The sequence below is a fragment of the Anomaloglossus baeobatrachus genome, unplaced genomic scaffold (assembly GCF_048569485.1).
Source record: "Anomaloglossus baeobatrachus isolate aAnoBae1 unplaced genomic scaffold, aAnoBae1.hap1 Scaffold_344, whole genome shotgun sequence".
Classification (NCBI taxonomy): domain Eukaryota; kingdom Metazoa; phylum Chordata; class Amphibia; order Anura; family Aromobatidae; genus Anomaloglossus; species Anomaloglossus baeobatrachus.
In genome coordinates, this window is record NW_027442808.1 from 256,458 (window position 1) to 272,889 (window position 16,432).

A 16,432-nucleotide genomic window follows, 5' to 3' on the forward strand; every position below is an offset into this window, starting at 1 on the left:
TTTACATTATAAGCAAGTGTGGAAATCATCCCTTACGGGGGGCATGTTACTTTAACGTTGCAAACATAAAACATTTTTATTAAATGGGAACGGGTCCTTTCATTTGCCCACCCAAGCAAACCTACCCCTTGATGCTGCCTCTAAGAACAGGTCAGCACCCCTCTTCCCCAGTCCAGGAATCGGGTCCGGGTCCGGGTATTGCCCACAACGGGCCGGGTACAAAGTTCCATACCCGGCAGTCTCTCAGAGGTCCCACGTCCAGGGGACCCCTGGACCCGGAGGGTTGTCACCGGTTGCCATGGTGACGGGACCTCGGCCGACTCTACAGCAGGCCCTTTGTCCAACCAGCCTCTCCGGAAACCGTAGACATGAAAGGTGTTCCAGGGGCTTTTTACAAAGCCCAAAAGTTATTGGGTGGTCTGCAAGTTCTCGGCCTTGTCTATGTTTAAAACGGGACCGCGTTTCAGGGTCTGAGTACCCCCTTTGTGCTCCAGTTTCCAGACGGTTCCCCGGTTCGGTACCGGCGAGCCACTATCCTGTCCCCGGTCCCTTACGGTTCCACCGAGCTGTCTTCCCGGCTCCTGCAGGCTGAGGCCACCGTCTGCCTCCTAGCCAGAGGTGACTGGGCTCCGAGCCAGACACCCGGAGTTAGACTGGGGCAGACTTGGGCACAGTCTGCCTCTGCACTTGTACTTCACTCCTCCACTCCTCAAACTAATCTGTTTTTCCTGCCTCAGGAGCTGTGAACTCCTCAGTGTTCATGGCCAACCACCTGGCTCTGCCCCCCTGGTGTGAACATCAAATCCTGAGGGAGGTGACTAGGGTTTTAAGGGTGGCTGATGACACCTTTTTAGGGCACGGGTGTTTGTGCAAGGGCCTACCTGTGACTACCTGGCTAGTCCAGGGCGTCACACTATCCTGGGGCCGTTGCTTGCAGCTGTAGAACCTCATTCTCAGCTCCGCTTCTGTGCGGGTTTCAAATGCAGCTCCCAGTCTCCTGAAAATGGTGGTCACTGATGTCCGGTCTGCTTCAGTCCACATCTCCACTTCTAGCTCGGCAGCATCGGTCAGCTGTCCCAGTACCACCGAGGCCCGCTGCCGCCCGTTTAAGGCATACATATCCAGAACGTTACAGATTTTCCTCTTAAATCCTTGCAGCGCATCTGATCGGCCGTCATACTGTGGGAGCCAGGCATACATACAGCAATGTTATCGGCATTATGGGGACAACTGCTTCAGGTCCCGGTGCCGCTGCCTCTTGCGACTGGAGCAGCGTACGATGCGCCATCATTACCCTGGTCGGGCGGAGGCAGCACCGCCACACTCCAATCGTCTGGAACCGACATCTCCGCGCGCCACCTTGGTCTTTTCGCAGCACTCCCTTGCTGACCGTGGCCCTCTGGGAACTTCCGGTTACGGCCTCACTGGGAAGACGAAGGGCGGGGCTTAGGCTTTGCATGCTTTCTTGGGGAAGATGGCGTTTTGGCGCGAAAAAATGCCAGAAAATGGCAGAATTGGCGGGAAACAGAATCTTGACTCGCAGTTTTCGGCTTTTAAGGCGCACGTCACCCAGGTAAGTGGGTCCTGCTCGTATCCTGTTCGTGACGCCAGGTTTTTCGAAAGTGTACCGCCCCCATTCCAGCGGCCGAGCCGCTCGGATCCAGAGCCGCGGTGGCTCAAGGGGTCTCCGGACCCAGGGGTTCGCGCGGACACTTGAATTAAAGAAGAGAGGGGGAGATATGTACAGGGGAGATGTGTAAGCTCGTGATGCCACCCACGGTGCGTGGTAATGGGGGAGACCACTGCTACTGTTGGGGAGCCCGGTGGCGATGGTGGAGCAGCAGGATGTTTAACCCCTCCATGGGTAGGGGGTTTGTGCCCCGGGGCCCGTTGGATTGTTGGTGATTGGGGTGCCATTGAGTAGAGGAAAAGGGGGCTTTCAGTGTACTCACTCAGTCCAGGAATAATAACACAGACAGCTTGTAAACCAGAATTCTGAGCACCACTGCAGCTTGGAGGGAGCACGCTTGGGTCCGTGCCCTTGGTGTTGCTGTAAGCCTGTGGCCTTTCCTTGGCACTTGATTTCCTCTAGTTGGACAGTTAAGCCTGCTTTACATGTTACGATTTCGCATACGATATCGTATGCGATCTTAACCGCCCCCATCGTATGTGCGGTACATTCAATTTGTTGAATGTGCCGCACAAACGATTAACCCCCATCACACTTCGAACGTCCACTTCCTGGAGTGGGAGGGACGTTCGGCGTCACATCGACGTCACGTGGCATCCGGCCAATAGAAGCGGAGGGGCTGAGATGAATGGTACGTAAATATCCCGCCCACCTCCTTCCTTCCGCATTGCTGGCCGGGAGCAGCTGGACGCAGGTAAGATCTGTTCATCATTCATCGTGTGCTACCCCGGGTACGATGAACAATCTGACGTTCAATTTTTAGGAATTGAACGACATGCATGTGATGAACGTTTTAAGGTTCAATCGCAATCGCACGTACCTGTCACACACTACAATGTACCTTACGATGCCGGATGTGCGTCACTTACGACGTGACCCCGCCGACACATCATAAGATATATTGTAGCGTGTAAAGCGGGCTTAAAGCATAAAACTTTTCGGATCCCGCTCACCCGTATGGCTAACGGAGTGAGCTTGCTCTCAGGGTTCACGCGTAGGATTTCTTTGGACTGTATTGGGAAAGTCCTATCCCATCGATGTGCTAGTACCCCGGTTTTGGAGTGGGTTGGGGATGAATCTTGAAGTCTTCACCACTGTCTGGCAAATTACCTGAACGCGTGAAGCTACTTCCCGGCCTAGGGTCCACATACCTCGTCATGCCCTGGCCCCTGCCCAGTGATGGCTCAAGGCTGCCGGCTGCCCTCCTCGGCAGTCCGTGCCCCTTGACATGTTCCCCTGCGACCTGGGTTCCAGCTCCTACCAGGCCCAGACCAACGTCTGCCACCTAGTAACTTCACGAGCCCTGCTCCAGGCCGGTGACCTCTCCCTCTCAGAGAGTCACCTCCACCTCCTTCTCCTTCCACTTCCGTTTGACACTTTCTTCTAAGTGTCACTTTCTCACTTTCTCCTCACCAACACCCTATCTGGGCAGCCCTATTCCCTTCAGGCCCCCCAATGGTGTGTCTGGTGGGTACGGTATAAAGTGTTTCTAGGATTTTGATTGGCTAAGCTGTTAGCAACTCCAAAGGACCAGGATCCATAACGAAGGAGGTGTGGATACTGTAGAGAGGGGCAGATTGCACAACACCCTGTGACGACCTGATAGATCAGAGCCTCACATATGCTTTTTAGGGTTAATTGGGCAGTTCACGTCTCCACCCACATGCAGCCATAAACAGATCACTTCTGGGGGAGGGTGGGTTTTTTCCATTTTTTTTTTGCTTGTGCACACTACATCCGATCATTCTGTTGTTACCCCCAGTGCAAGCCGATCAAACCCTGCAGGTGACTCACACTGGGTTGAGCACCGAGCGTACCCGAGTACCGCGATACTCCGAGAGTGGTTTACATTCATAAAGCCCCCGAACTCTGAACTCGAACTTAGTGTTCTTGGAAAAGTCGGAGTTTGTACTGATAGCCAAAATTCAGTTTCACTCATCTCTAGTGGTATTTTTGCATCAATGGAGTTGAGTGAGGAATTGTTTTTTTCTTGATGAGCCAACATTTTCATTGATCCCATTCTAGGTACAATATGAATAATTGATCACTTTTCATTGTATTTATATGGCTATAAAATGATATCTCACCTCCCGTATCTGAATTAATTTTCCATATCATCTGCTCATCTCCTTCCCATTCAGGTCCTTATAATATCAAATCCTCTCAGTGGAGATCTTCTATATAACAGAATTCTCCTGATTGCCCCGTGAAGGATGGATATGGACAGGGACAAGATGGCGGAGAGGATATTACACCTCACCCTAGAGATCCTCTTCCGGCTTACTGGAGAGGTGAGAGATTCTGATGACGTCACATTACATCATTCTTATCTATGGGAATAACAGATGGACAGAACTGGAGAGGTGAGGACTCTGGAAATGTCTGTAGTGAGATTTATTACTGTGTCTCTCCATAACCAGGATTACACAGTAGTGAAGAAGACCTCTAGTGAGCGCTGTCAGAACCCTGTGTCTGAGGGATGGGGAAGACCCCTGAGCCCAATCACGGGGCCTCCACCTCACCCCCCGATACATGAGGGCATCAATGGGCAGAAGATCCTAGAACTCACCTACAAGATGATTGAGCTGCTGACTGGAGAGGTGACACTGCTGGGAATGCTGGGACATTATACAGTAACGCTATGAAGGGATCGGGGGTGACGGTATCATTGTATGTGTCAGGTTCCTATAAGGTGTCAGGACGTCACCATCTATTTCTCCATGGAGGAGTGGGAGTATTTAGAAGGACACAAAGATCTGTACAAGGACGTCATGATGGAGGATCCCCAGCCCCTCACATCACCAGGTAATAGACAGGACTAAATACACACGGCCTATAATTATCTGTAAGTAAGGAATGAATTCAGCCCTTGTATGTGTCTCCTCCAGGTCTATCCAGTAGGAGGACAACACCAGAGAGATGTCCCCGTCCTCTTCTCCCACAGGACTGTAAACAAGAAGATCCCGATGTTCCTCAGGATGTGTTTCCTCCAGATCTATCCAGTAAGAGATATCTACTCATGCACTTTCTGCACTAATTTTGTGTTTACATTTTTAGACTTTCTGCTCTGGGGTTTTTTTTAGCTGTATTTTCTTTTCTTCTTCTGCTTCTTCTGCTGTTTGTTTCTAGTGCCTTCTCTATGTTGTTATGAAGGCAACTCAAAGACCTGCAGAGGGTTCACGAATACTCTGTTTCCCCAAAAATACGACCTACACCAAAAATAAGCCCTAGCATGATTTTATGGGATTTTTGGAGAATGAAATATAAGCCCTACTCCAAAAATAAGCCATAGTTACAGTCAGGGCCAGCGTTAGGAGGAGTTAAACTGCGCAATTTCTCAGGAACCCAACTCTCTTCGGGTCCCCATCAGTTGTATTCTAAGGTTGATTGTTTAAGGACCTTTGATGACTTCAAAGTCATGTGACATGATGTAACCAAAGGTCTCATCATTGCAGGAGTCTAAATTGAACAGAATAAAGACTGGCATGCAGGACTGGTATTAAGGGAAAGGGAGAGCAAACTGGACAATTTCACAGAACCCCCATTCTACTAGGTCCCCCAGTGTTTATATACCGATTATAGGACTGCTTAAGGACCTTTTTAACATCACATCATGTGATATAAGGTCTCTTAATTACAGAAGTCTAAAAATAAAGAGGCGATAGGCTGGTGTGTGTGTGTGTGTGTGTGTGTGTGTGTGTGAGTGTGTGTGTGTGTGTGTGTGTTCATGCAAATTTTAACTAGCTTTGCCAAAATAGGCAGAGTTACAGCCGCACACTGAAATGCAAAGGTTTACAACTACCAAAAAAGATGTAATTAAATTATTGCTTTAGAGAGTGTGAATTACTGGCAAACTACCCTGGAAGGAATGGAGACACCTACAGAAGGAGATTTTACACCCTGATTCATCAAAGCAATTATGGCATAAACCACTTTGAAATTTCTCAAAAAAATGTGTGCAGCACAGAGTTTTAAAAAAAATTGTGCAACTTTTGGAGGTTTCACGCCAATTTTAACCAGCTTTGTCAAAATGGGCAGAGCTTGGCCAGAAGAAGGGTGTGATGCCACCGCTTCTCTAATTCATAACAAAATGCAGTGTTCCCTATGCCAGAAATCTCACTCCAATCCATGATGTAATTTTTCAGTGTCCATTGCCAGTCTTGATGAGTTGGAGCTCTAATGTTTATCTGCATAGACCGCAAGAACCTGCTACCGGATTGGTTACAAAGCCTAAGGATGGGCCATCAACGTTACAGTCCCGGAAAACCCCATTATACAGTGTGTCCACCCATATCCTGTCCACCGCCATTAACTTGAGAACGGCGGCAGCTTTAGGCATAAAAGTGTTTTCTGGGTATAGTAAACTAGCCATGCACTACGCAATGAAACCACCTATAGCGCCACATGGTTGAAAACAACGGAGTTAGCATTTTTATTATGAAATTGGAACGAGATAGAGAAAAAACGTGAATTACAAAGTTGTAGGGCATACCTAGACACCACTTCTATGCCTATAGCTGCCGCCGTTCTCAAGTTAATTGCGGTGAACAGGATATGGGTGGACACACTGTATATCTGGCATCTGTAACTATTTTATTTTCGTCTTCGAAAAAACCCTCTTTGAAATTGTCTATGTTGTGGATCAATGTAACAAGGAGATGTTTGCAGGGTATGACAACTGTCATGGCGGCATCAGGATCTGTGGAAACTACACTCTGCCTGCTAACTTCTCTGATGTCTGTGAGCAGTGCAGGGAGATGCAGGTGTCAAACCACAGGCTTGGGCAGGCTAGTAAGAGTTATTCTCTGCTGAGCTGCTTGTTAATGTCTTTGATCACATGCTGTAAAGGGGAAAGTATCATTCGCTTCCCTTCTGTATATGCTGGCTGGACTATCTCATTAATGCCAACTATAGGTTACCTATACTTGTCTGGTGAGGTGTTGTGATCGAGATGTACGGGTTATTGTTGTGTACTATTGCTGTAAGCTGTTGTGGTGTTAAGCCTTGTTGTCTTTTTGTTGCTGCCTTCCAGCTCTTGCTTTTCTCCTTAGTCTCTCACTGTTTATTTCTGTGACTTTGCAATGTGTCCTGTCTGTCTTAATCTGTGTTTCCCGTCTTTCTTAATCTGTGTTTCCATCATACTCCTGCCCATTCCTTTCCCGGGGGGATAACAGATTAGATCTCTTCAGGAGACTAGTAAGGCACGGGACTCTGGCATCTCCATCTTCAGGGGTAATTCAGTGGTTAGGAATAGGTTAGTGTCCCCTAGCATGAGGGACAGTATAGGAGCCCCCTTTCCCTCATTATCCTGCAGTCACATTGTGACAATCAATCAGATTATTTACTATAGCACATTCCAGAGAACTGGTGCTAGAAATGGAAGATCCGCATTAACGAAGATGTAACTCTTAAGGCCGCTTTACACACAACGATATCGCTAGCGATCTCGTTAGCGATGTGACACGCCCAGATCATTGCTACGATTTGCCGATATCGCTCATAGGTCGATTTTTAGCAGTCACACGTACCCATCTCACAAACGACGCTACATCGTTCAGCGATATATTGTTTGACTATTGCGGTCGTGTGGACACCGTCACACAGCAATCCTCCCAACAATTTCGGCAATGACAGAGGCGTATAATTGTGTCCGCCTTATCAACCATGCCTGCCAAATCAGAACGCAGTTGGTACCACCAATCAGAGCGGAGGAGGCATGGAGCATTGCTCGTAACGACACGCCCGCGTCGCTGATGACGGACACACTAACGATGTTGTTTGAAATGACGAACAATAGTTTAAAACTGAACGACGCGTCAACGATCAACTATTTTTGCTATTTTTAAGATCGTTCGGAGTCGCTCATAGGTGTCACACACCAACGACATCGCTAACGACGACGGAAGTACGTCACGAAAACCGTGACCCTGATGACATATCGTCAGATAAATCGTAGCGCGTAACGGGACCTGAAGATGTCAAAATTGGACAACAGATTCAGAATACATTTTTTCCTCATTTAATTTCTGATGTTATGGTTTAAAAAAATAAATTTGCTTTCAAGATATTAAAAACTAATAACATTGTATTTATTTTTAGGAGATTACTGTATTTTGAGTTCGTATGGAAATCTATTATCTTCAGAATTTGAAACAGACAATCAAAGTGTCACACATGATACATATGAAGAGCATGCTGTTGTCCCAGATATACCTCCAGTCCTTCCTCGGAAAGCTCTATCATCTAATCTTTTCAAACAAGTCCAAAATTCTGATTCATTACAGAATTGTCAGCAAAATAAAAGTTACAGTAGGGATGTGGAATATGAAACTGCTCCTACAAGGGAGAAACCATTTTCATGTCCAGAGTGTGGGAAATGTTTTATTCAGAAATCACAACTTGTTCAGCACCAAAGATCTCACACAGGGGAGAAGCCATTTTCATGTTCAGAATGTGGGAAAAGTTTTATTCGGAAATCAGCTCTGGTTAGACATCAAAGATCTCACACAGGGGAGAAGCCATTTTCATGTTCAGAGTGTGGGAAATGTTTTATTTGGAATTCAGAACTTGTTGACCATCAAAGATATCACACAGGGGAGAAGCCATTTTCATGTTCAGAGTGTGGGAAATGTTTTAGTCAGAAATCACACCGTTTTCAGCATCAAAGATCTCACACAGGGAAGAAGCCATTTTCATGTTCAGAATGTGGGAAATGGTTTAGTCAGAAAGCACAACTTTTTCAGCATCAAAGATCTCACACAGGGGAGAAGCCATTTTCATGTTCAGAATGTGGGAAATGTTTTATTCGGAAATCAGCTCTGGTTAGACATCAAAGATGTCACACAGGGGATAAGCCATTTTCATGTTCAGAGTGTGGGAAATGTTTTATTTGGAATTCAGAACTTGTTGCCCATCAAAGATCTCACACAGGGGAGAAGTCATTTTCATGTTCAGAGTGTGGGAAATGTTTTATTCAGAAATCATACCTTGTTAGACATCAGAAAAATCACACAGAGATTAAGCCGTTTTCATGTTCAGAATGTGGGAAATGTTTTATTCAGAAATCAGACCTTGTTAGACATCAGAACAATCACACAGGGGTGAAGCCATTTTCATGTTCAAAGTGTGGGAAATGTTTTAACTGGAAATCAGAACTTGTTGTACATCAAAGATGTCACACAGGGGAGAAGCCATTTTCATGTTCAGAATGTGGGAAATGTTTTATTCAGAAATCATACCTTGTTAGACATCAGAAAAATCACACAGAGATTAAGCCGTTTTCATGTTCAGAATGTGGGAAATGTTTTATTCAGAAATCAGATCTTGTTAGACATCAGAACAATCACACAGGGGTGAAGCCATTTTCATGTTCAAAGTGTGGGAAATGTTTTAACTGGAAATCAGAACTTGTTGTACATCAAAGATCTCATACAGGGGAGAAGCCATTTTCATGCCTGGAATGTGGTAAATGTTTTACTAGGAAATCAACTCTTATTGACCATGGAAAACTTCACACGGGATAAACCATTTTTATGTTCTGAATGTGGAAAATGTTATTCTCAGAAATCAGATCTCGTTAAACATCTGAAGAGGCAACACAGAGAAGGAACCTTTTTCATGTTGTGAATATTTGAAATGTTTAATTGGTAAATCAATTCTTGTCGACCATGAGAAAACCCACACAGTAGAGGAGCCATTCTTGCATTTGGAATTTGGCAAATGTTTTTATCATTACTCAGGTCCTGTTGTCAGATGAGTCACATGGGAGAAGGCATCATGATGTACTGTGAGTAAAAGGGTTTTATTGAAAACTCAATTGCTCAAGTAAGACTTCGTCAGGGAATGCACCATTTTCTTTCTTTTCAAACTTACTGTATTATTATGATTATAAGATGCACTTAGGTTTTAGAGGAGGAAAATAGGAAAAAAATTGTAGCAAAAAACGTAGTCATGATGCACTGTTATGGGGGGTGGGGAATCTGCTGCTGACACTGTTATGGGGGTAATATCCCCCAATTCTGTACTATTATCCCCCATCCCGAGGCCCTTCCAGTTATGTGTCTCTGATTTTGGTGCATATTTCGTTCTTCCTGGTATATATGTTCCTCATCTTTCTCCCATCCTGGTATATATGGCCTTCATCCTGGGCTCATCATGGTATATATGATCCCCATGCTGGTATATAAGGCCCTCACCCTGGTATACATGATCCTCATCCTGGTTTGTATACCTCTCATCTTGGTATATATTGCAATCATCCTAATATATATGATCCCCATCCTAAGCCCATTTCAGAATATATGTCCCTTATCTTGGTATAGATGATCCTAATCTTAGTATTTACAAGTAAAAATGGGCCCCCTTACCTCTTGGGCTGCAGGTTGCACCTGCCCCTGGCGTCATCCTGGTATAAATATCCCTCATCACACTGCAGAAATAAAAAAAAATGCTTATACTCACCATCCATCTGCTCCCCCAGTGTGTGGTGTTGTCTTTGATGTTGGCAAGTGAATTCAGTGTATAAGCGGCGCATCGCATGACATCACTGCCATGCACCTGCAGTTACACGCAGATATCAGCTGCCGGAATATTCACTGCTCCCTACACCTAGGATTATTGGCTTGGGGACAAGTGATTTATTAAAAAGAAGTAATAGTCACTGCTCCCCACGCCCATAATGCCACACACCCCTCGATTTTCGCTTCAGTGTCTAGAGGTAGACGGAATTATGGGAGTGAGGAGCAGTGAATATTCATTTTTGTTATTAGCAGGCACACTGCTGGTTCCTGCCTCCTGTGATTCACTCCTGCACTACCACTCCTCCAGCCACAGCCAGGAGCATTCGGACTATGAGACAACCCCCCTTCCTACACATTTTTTTTTGGGGGGAGGGGCGATGTGTCTTAAAGTACAAAAATTACAGGAATTGGTTAACAATTAGTAAAAGTAAAAAAAAGTACAATAGGCAAAATCACATATTCTAAAAGGGCAACAATTATTGTGAATCTGTCTGACCGCTTCCGGCACCACTCTCTTTCACTAAACTTCTCTTACATTTCAGAATAAAAAATGTCAAAAGTCACAAAATGTTTGAACAACTAAGGTGTGTTGCACAAAATGAGTGACTTTTACACAATAGTTTGTAGCACAATGTGTTTGATGACTTTCCCTTTAAATAGTGCTTATCATCACAAAATATATATCACGGGATCCTTTATCAAGAATGCCTCAAAAAAAAAACACAGAACTGCCGCTCAGAGAGAGCTGGAAATTACCTTGCTAGAGTTAGAGGCAGCAAAGCAATCATATCCCACTATCCATCTTACCAAACGTATAACAGATATTACATTTCAACTACAAACTTTGTTGACAACAAAAACGGAGCGAGCACTAAGATGGACGCAAGCGACATACTACAAACTTTCCAATAAAATAAACTATTAGCAAGAAAACTTTGTGATTAGGAAAGGATTAACTCAGTATACACATTAAACAACAATCAGGGAAGCCAAACCTCCAAACCTCATAGAGTATACCAGTTATTTAATAACTTTTATCAATCTTTATATACCCAGCCAGCACCTGCTACCCCGAATGCGATAGATAGTGTCGCGGGCGGAGGGGCGCTTTCGGGTCCGGGGCTTCTGCTGCTGCTGCTCGGTGGCTCGAGCGGTGGGCCGGACCCGGGGACTCGAGCAGCGCTCCTCACCCGTGAGTGAAAAGGGATGGTTTGTTTGGGGAGATAGTTCGTGACACCACCCACGGGACGTGGTGATGATGGCTCCACCGCTGCTGGTGACGGGGATCCCGGGAGCGATGGTAGGGAGCAGCTAGGGTGTTGTCCCCTCCGTGGGTAGGGGTTGGTGTTCCCGGGGCCCGGGTGATGATACGGGATGGCTGGATAGCTGGGATGCAGGGTTGCAGAGGCAGCGCGGCGCGGTGCTGGATGGCACTGTTGTACTCACTCAGAAAGTCACAAAGTCTCTGGTAAACCAAACTGCCGTATGGACGGGTCCCGCAGCCGGCTGCAGTGTCTTTGCTCTCCCCGGACAGGTGATGGTGGCTGTCTTTCCCTGCACCTGTGTAGAATGTGTTGACTCTGATGGTTTCCCAATGGTAGTCCGCTCCCCGGCGTATTGGTAACATAAGAGCCCTTTTGCCCGCAGGCTCTGGCCCTTGGATCTCTAGCCTGTGGCAGTGGCTGTATATTCTCACGGTGTGGACTGTTGCCTTCTAGCGGGACTTGGGTGTTAGGAAACCCCTGGGATTCCGGTCACTTTCGGATAGACTTTGCAAACCTAGTCGGGGTCCGATAGCCCTGCCTGTGTGCTTAACTTCACTCCGCTCCCCGGTTCGGTACCGGTGGGCCACCGCCCAACCCCGGTCCTACGGTTCCGCAGAGATCCGCTAACTCCTGCAGACGGCCACCACCATCTGCCGACCTTGCTGTCAGTGCCTGGGCTGCTACACAGGCACACGCAGACGTTTTACTCCTCTCACTTTCACCTCCAAAACGAATCTGACTCCTTTTCCCGCTTCCAGGCCTGTGAACTCCTTGGTGGGTGGGGCCAACTGCCTGGCTCCACCCCAGCTGGTGTGGACATCAGCCCCTGGAGGGAGGCAACAAGGTGACTGGTGTAACTGTCTAGGGAAGGTGGTGTGTGTGTGGTGTTATGTCTGTGACTACCTGGCTAGACCAGGGCATCACAATAGCTTTTTAAACTCCATAAATCTTCCTACCCTTACCTTGAATTTCTCAGCAACACTTTAAGCTAGAGTCACTAATGAAGAGTTCGAGGAAATGGTTAAAAAGTTAAAACCTCACAAAGCCCCCGGCCCGGATGGACTCTCAGCAGTTTATTATAAGAAATTCATTCACATTTTGAAATCCCATATTATAAACATATGTAATTACATGCTTGAAGGTAAAGCGATGCCCCTGGAATTTCTCTTAGCACATATAACTGTTTTACCAAAACCTAAAAAAAGACCCCCTGCAGGTGAAAAACTACAGGCTTATATCACTTTTGAATGTTGACCTGAAGCTCTTTACCTCTCTTTTGGCTAGTAGAATTAATCGAGGACTACAAGCACTTATACCTCCAGACCAAGTCGGACTCATCCCGTTTTGCCAGGCACCAGACAACATCCGTAAGAATCTCAATATAATTCAACATGCCAGTAAGTCCAAATCGTCAATACTCCTTCTCGCCCTTGATATAGAAAAAACCTTTACCTCGGTAATGTGGCCATACCTACAGTGCCTACAAGTAGTATTCAACCCCCTGCAGATTTAGCAGGTTTGATAAGATGCAAATAAGTTAGAGCCTGCAAACTTCAAACAAGAGCAGGATTTATTAACAGATGCATAAATCTTACAAACCAACAAGTTATGTTGTTCAGTTAAATGTTAATAAATTTTCAACATAAAAGTGTGGGTCAATTATTATTCAACCCCTAGGTTTAATATGTTGTGGAATAACCCTTGTTTGCAATTACAGCTAATAATCGTCTTTTATAAGACCTGATCAGGCTGGCACAGGTCTCTGGAGTTATCTTGGCCCACTTCTCCATGCAAATCTTCTCCAAGTTATCTAGGTTCTTTGGGTGTCTCATGTGGACTTTAATCTTGAGCTCCTTCCACAAGTTTTCAATTGGGTTAAGGTCAGGAGACTGACTAGGCCACTGCAACACCTTGATTTTTTCCCTCTTGAACCAGGCCTTGGTTTTCTTGGCTTTGTGCTTTGGGTCGTTGTCTTGTTGGAAGATGAAATGACGACCCATCTTAAGATCCTTGATGGAGGAGCGGAGGTTCTTGGCCAAAATCTCCAGGTAGGCTGTGCTATCCATCTTCCCATGGATGCGGACCAGATGGCCAGGCCCCTTGGCTGAGAAACAGCCCCACAGCATGATGCTGCCACCACCATGCTTGACTGTAGGGATGGTATTCTTGGGGTCGTATGCAGTGCCATCCAGTCTCCAAACGTCACGTGTGTGGTTGGCACCAAAGATCTCGATCTTGGTCTCATCAGACCAGAGAACCTTGAACCTGTCTCAGAGTCCTCCAAGTGATCATGAGCAAACTGTAGACGAGCCTTGACATGACGCTTTTAAAGTAAAGGTACCTTACGTGCTCGTCTGGAACAGAGACCATTGCGGTGGAGTACGTTACTTATGGTATTGACTGAAACCAATGTCCCCACTGCCATGAGATCTTCCCGGAGCTCCTTCCTTGTTGTCCTTGGGTTAGCCTTGACTCTTCGGACAAGCCTGGCCTCGGCACGGGTGGAAACTTTCAAAGGCTGTCCAGGCCGTGGAAGGCTAACAGTAGTTCCATAAGCCTTCCACTTCCGGATGATGCTGCCAACAGTGGAGACAGGTAGGCCCAACTCCTTGGAAAGGGTTTTGTACCCCTTGCCAGCCTTGTGACCCTCCACGATCTTGTCTCTGATGGCCTTGGAATGCTCCTTTGTCTTTCCCGTGTTGACCAAGTTTAAGTGCTGTTCACAAGTTTGGGGAGGGTCTTAATTAGTCAGAAAAGGCTGGAAAAATAGATAATTAATCCAAACATGTGAAGCTCATTATTCTTTGTGCCAGAAATACTTCTTAATACTTTAGGGGAACCAAACAGAATTCTTGTGGTTTGAGGGGTTGAATAATAAATGACCCTCTGAATAAACTTTTCACAATTTAAAAAAAAAAATAAAAAAATAAATAACATTCTTTTTTGCTGCAGTGCATTTCACACTTCCAGGCTGATCTACAGTCCAAATGTCACAATGCCAAGTTATTCCGAATGTGTAAACCTGCTAAATCTGCAGGGGGTTGAATACTACTTGTAGGCACTGTATATAGGGTGTTGGCTAGATTAGAGTTCACTGAGAACTTCATCCGAACTATACATGTTCTGTATGACAACCCCGCGGCGTACCTAAAACTCCCCACCACTAGCCCACAACCGATACGCATTGGACGGGGTACCAGACAGGGGTGTCCATTATCACCGGCCCTGTTTGCAATAGCGATGGGTGATTCAATAACTTGAAAACTATAGTAGCATACATTTTTTTTACAAGAAATAGTTGATACCTGATTTTCTGATCCCATTTGGGGGAGATATTTTGATAATAGCATAATGTCATTGTATCAAGCAATGTAACCATATAATGCTTTGATTTATTTGTTAATGATTTGAATGACTCAATAAAAATCTGTTGAAACTAAAATAAATATTTACATGAAAAATTTGTAATAAGAAATTGATTTTGTAAGTCTATTTTCATTTATTTTGAGGTATTGCCTTATTTAACATAGTTGCCTAAATGGTCAGAAAAAGTGATGTCAAACCGAAGGTTATTTTCGGATTCAGTGCACCCAAAAACATAAGGATTACGTGGAAAAAAAACCCATCTCTTGAAAAAACATTTTTTGCAGACCTATGTTATGGATCCTTTTTCTACATTTAAAACAAAATATGCTCTCCTCATAATAAAAGCTTTTGAGAAAGGAATCTTAGGCGGGCTTTGCACACTACGACATCGCAGGTGCGATTTCGGTGGGGTCAAATCGAAAGTGACGCACATCCGGCGTCACTGGCGATGTTGTAGTGTGTAAAACCTTTTTCATACGATTAACGAGGGCAAAAGCGTCGTTATCGTATCATCGGTGTATGGTCCGACATTTCCATATATGCCGGTGCAGCGACGGTACGATGTTGTTCCTCGTTCCTGCGGCATCACACATCGCTGTGTGCGAAGCCACAGGAGTGAGGAACATCTCCTACCTGCGTCCCGGCTGCAATGAGAGGAAGGAGGTGGGTGGGATGTTTACATCCTGCTCCCCTCCGCTGCTATTGGCCGCCTGCCGTGTGACGTCGCTATGACACCGCACGACCCGCCCCCTTAGTAAGGAGGCGGGTCGCCGGCCAGAGCGACGTCGCATGGCAGGTGAGTGCATGTGAAGCTGGCGTAGCGATAACATTCGCTACGCCAGCAATCACAAGAGATCGCCGCTGCGACGGGGGCGGGGACTATCGCGCTCGGCATCGCAAGCATCTGCTTGCGATGTCGCAGCGTGCAAAGTAGCCCTTAAAAGAGAAGCAACCACCATCCAACATATTGTATAACGATTTAGAGCAGACATCAGTGGGATTGATTGTAATCTACAGTAAGTAGTATTATTTTCCAAAATGTCATTCTCATTTTTTATGTAAAGAGGCCTCCAATAGCACTATACACCCCGCCTTGTCTGACTTACGTATAACCAAATAGTTGTTATTTTCTTGTTCATTTTCAGCATTAAATTGATTTTTTCTTAAATTATCTAATTTTTATTTTTATTGGAGGAGACATAACGGTGCAGAGCCAACTGGTCCCTTTCTATCATATTCTGGAACATGTGTAATGATGGTACGCGAGATGTTACTGGATAATAATGAGGGTCTGAGGCCTTTGGTTTTACATCATGATCCTCCACCAATTCTTCCAAATTACGATCCTCATCCATTTAGTTTAGCATTACAATGGCTTCTGTTCAGAGAAGGAGAATCCTTCAAATTCATTACACGTTGTAAATTTATTTCTAGAGTAATTCTGACCTGAAACCTTTCTATCCTCAGCAAAAAAATGCCACTGACAAAATTTAAGCCCCTGACCAGGACTTCAATCTGCTCAACCGATCAGACTGTGGGTGTCAAAACCAAGACATTATGTCACGCCAGAGCGTACAAACACTCAGCGTGCA

The 16,432-nt window shown here is 45.6% G+C and overlaps 1 protein-coding gene across 1 annotated transcript; it reads left to right on the forward strand.

Moving 5' to 3' along the window:
* Positions 1–4,068: 4,068 nt before the first annotated feature.
* On the forward strand, positions 4,069–14,920 carry LOC142272106 (uncharacterized). The gene is made up of 4 exons (XM_075332496.1): positions 4,069–4,290; positions 4,372–4,495; positions 4,579–4,692; positions 7,790–14,920. The coding sequence occupies exons 1-4, from the start codon at positions 4,069–4,071 to the stop codon at positions 9,211–9,213; spliced, it is 1,884 nt and encodes a 627-aa protein (XP_075188611.1). The 3' UTR covers positions 9,214–14,920.
* Positions 14,921–16,432: the final 1,512 nt, after the last annotated feature.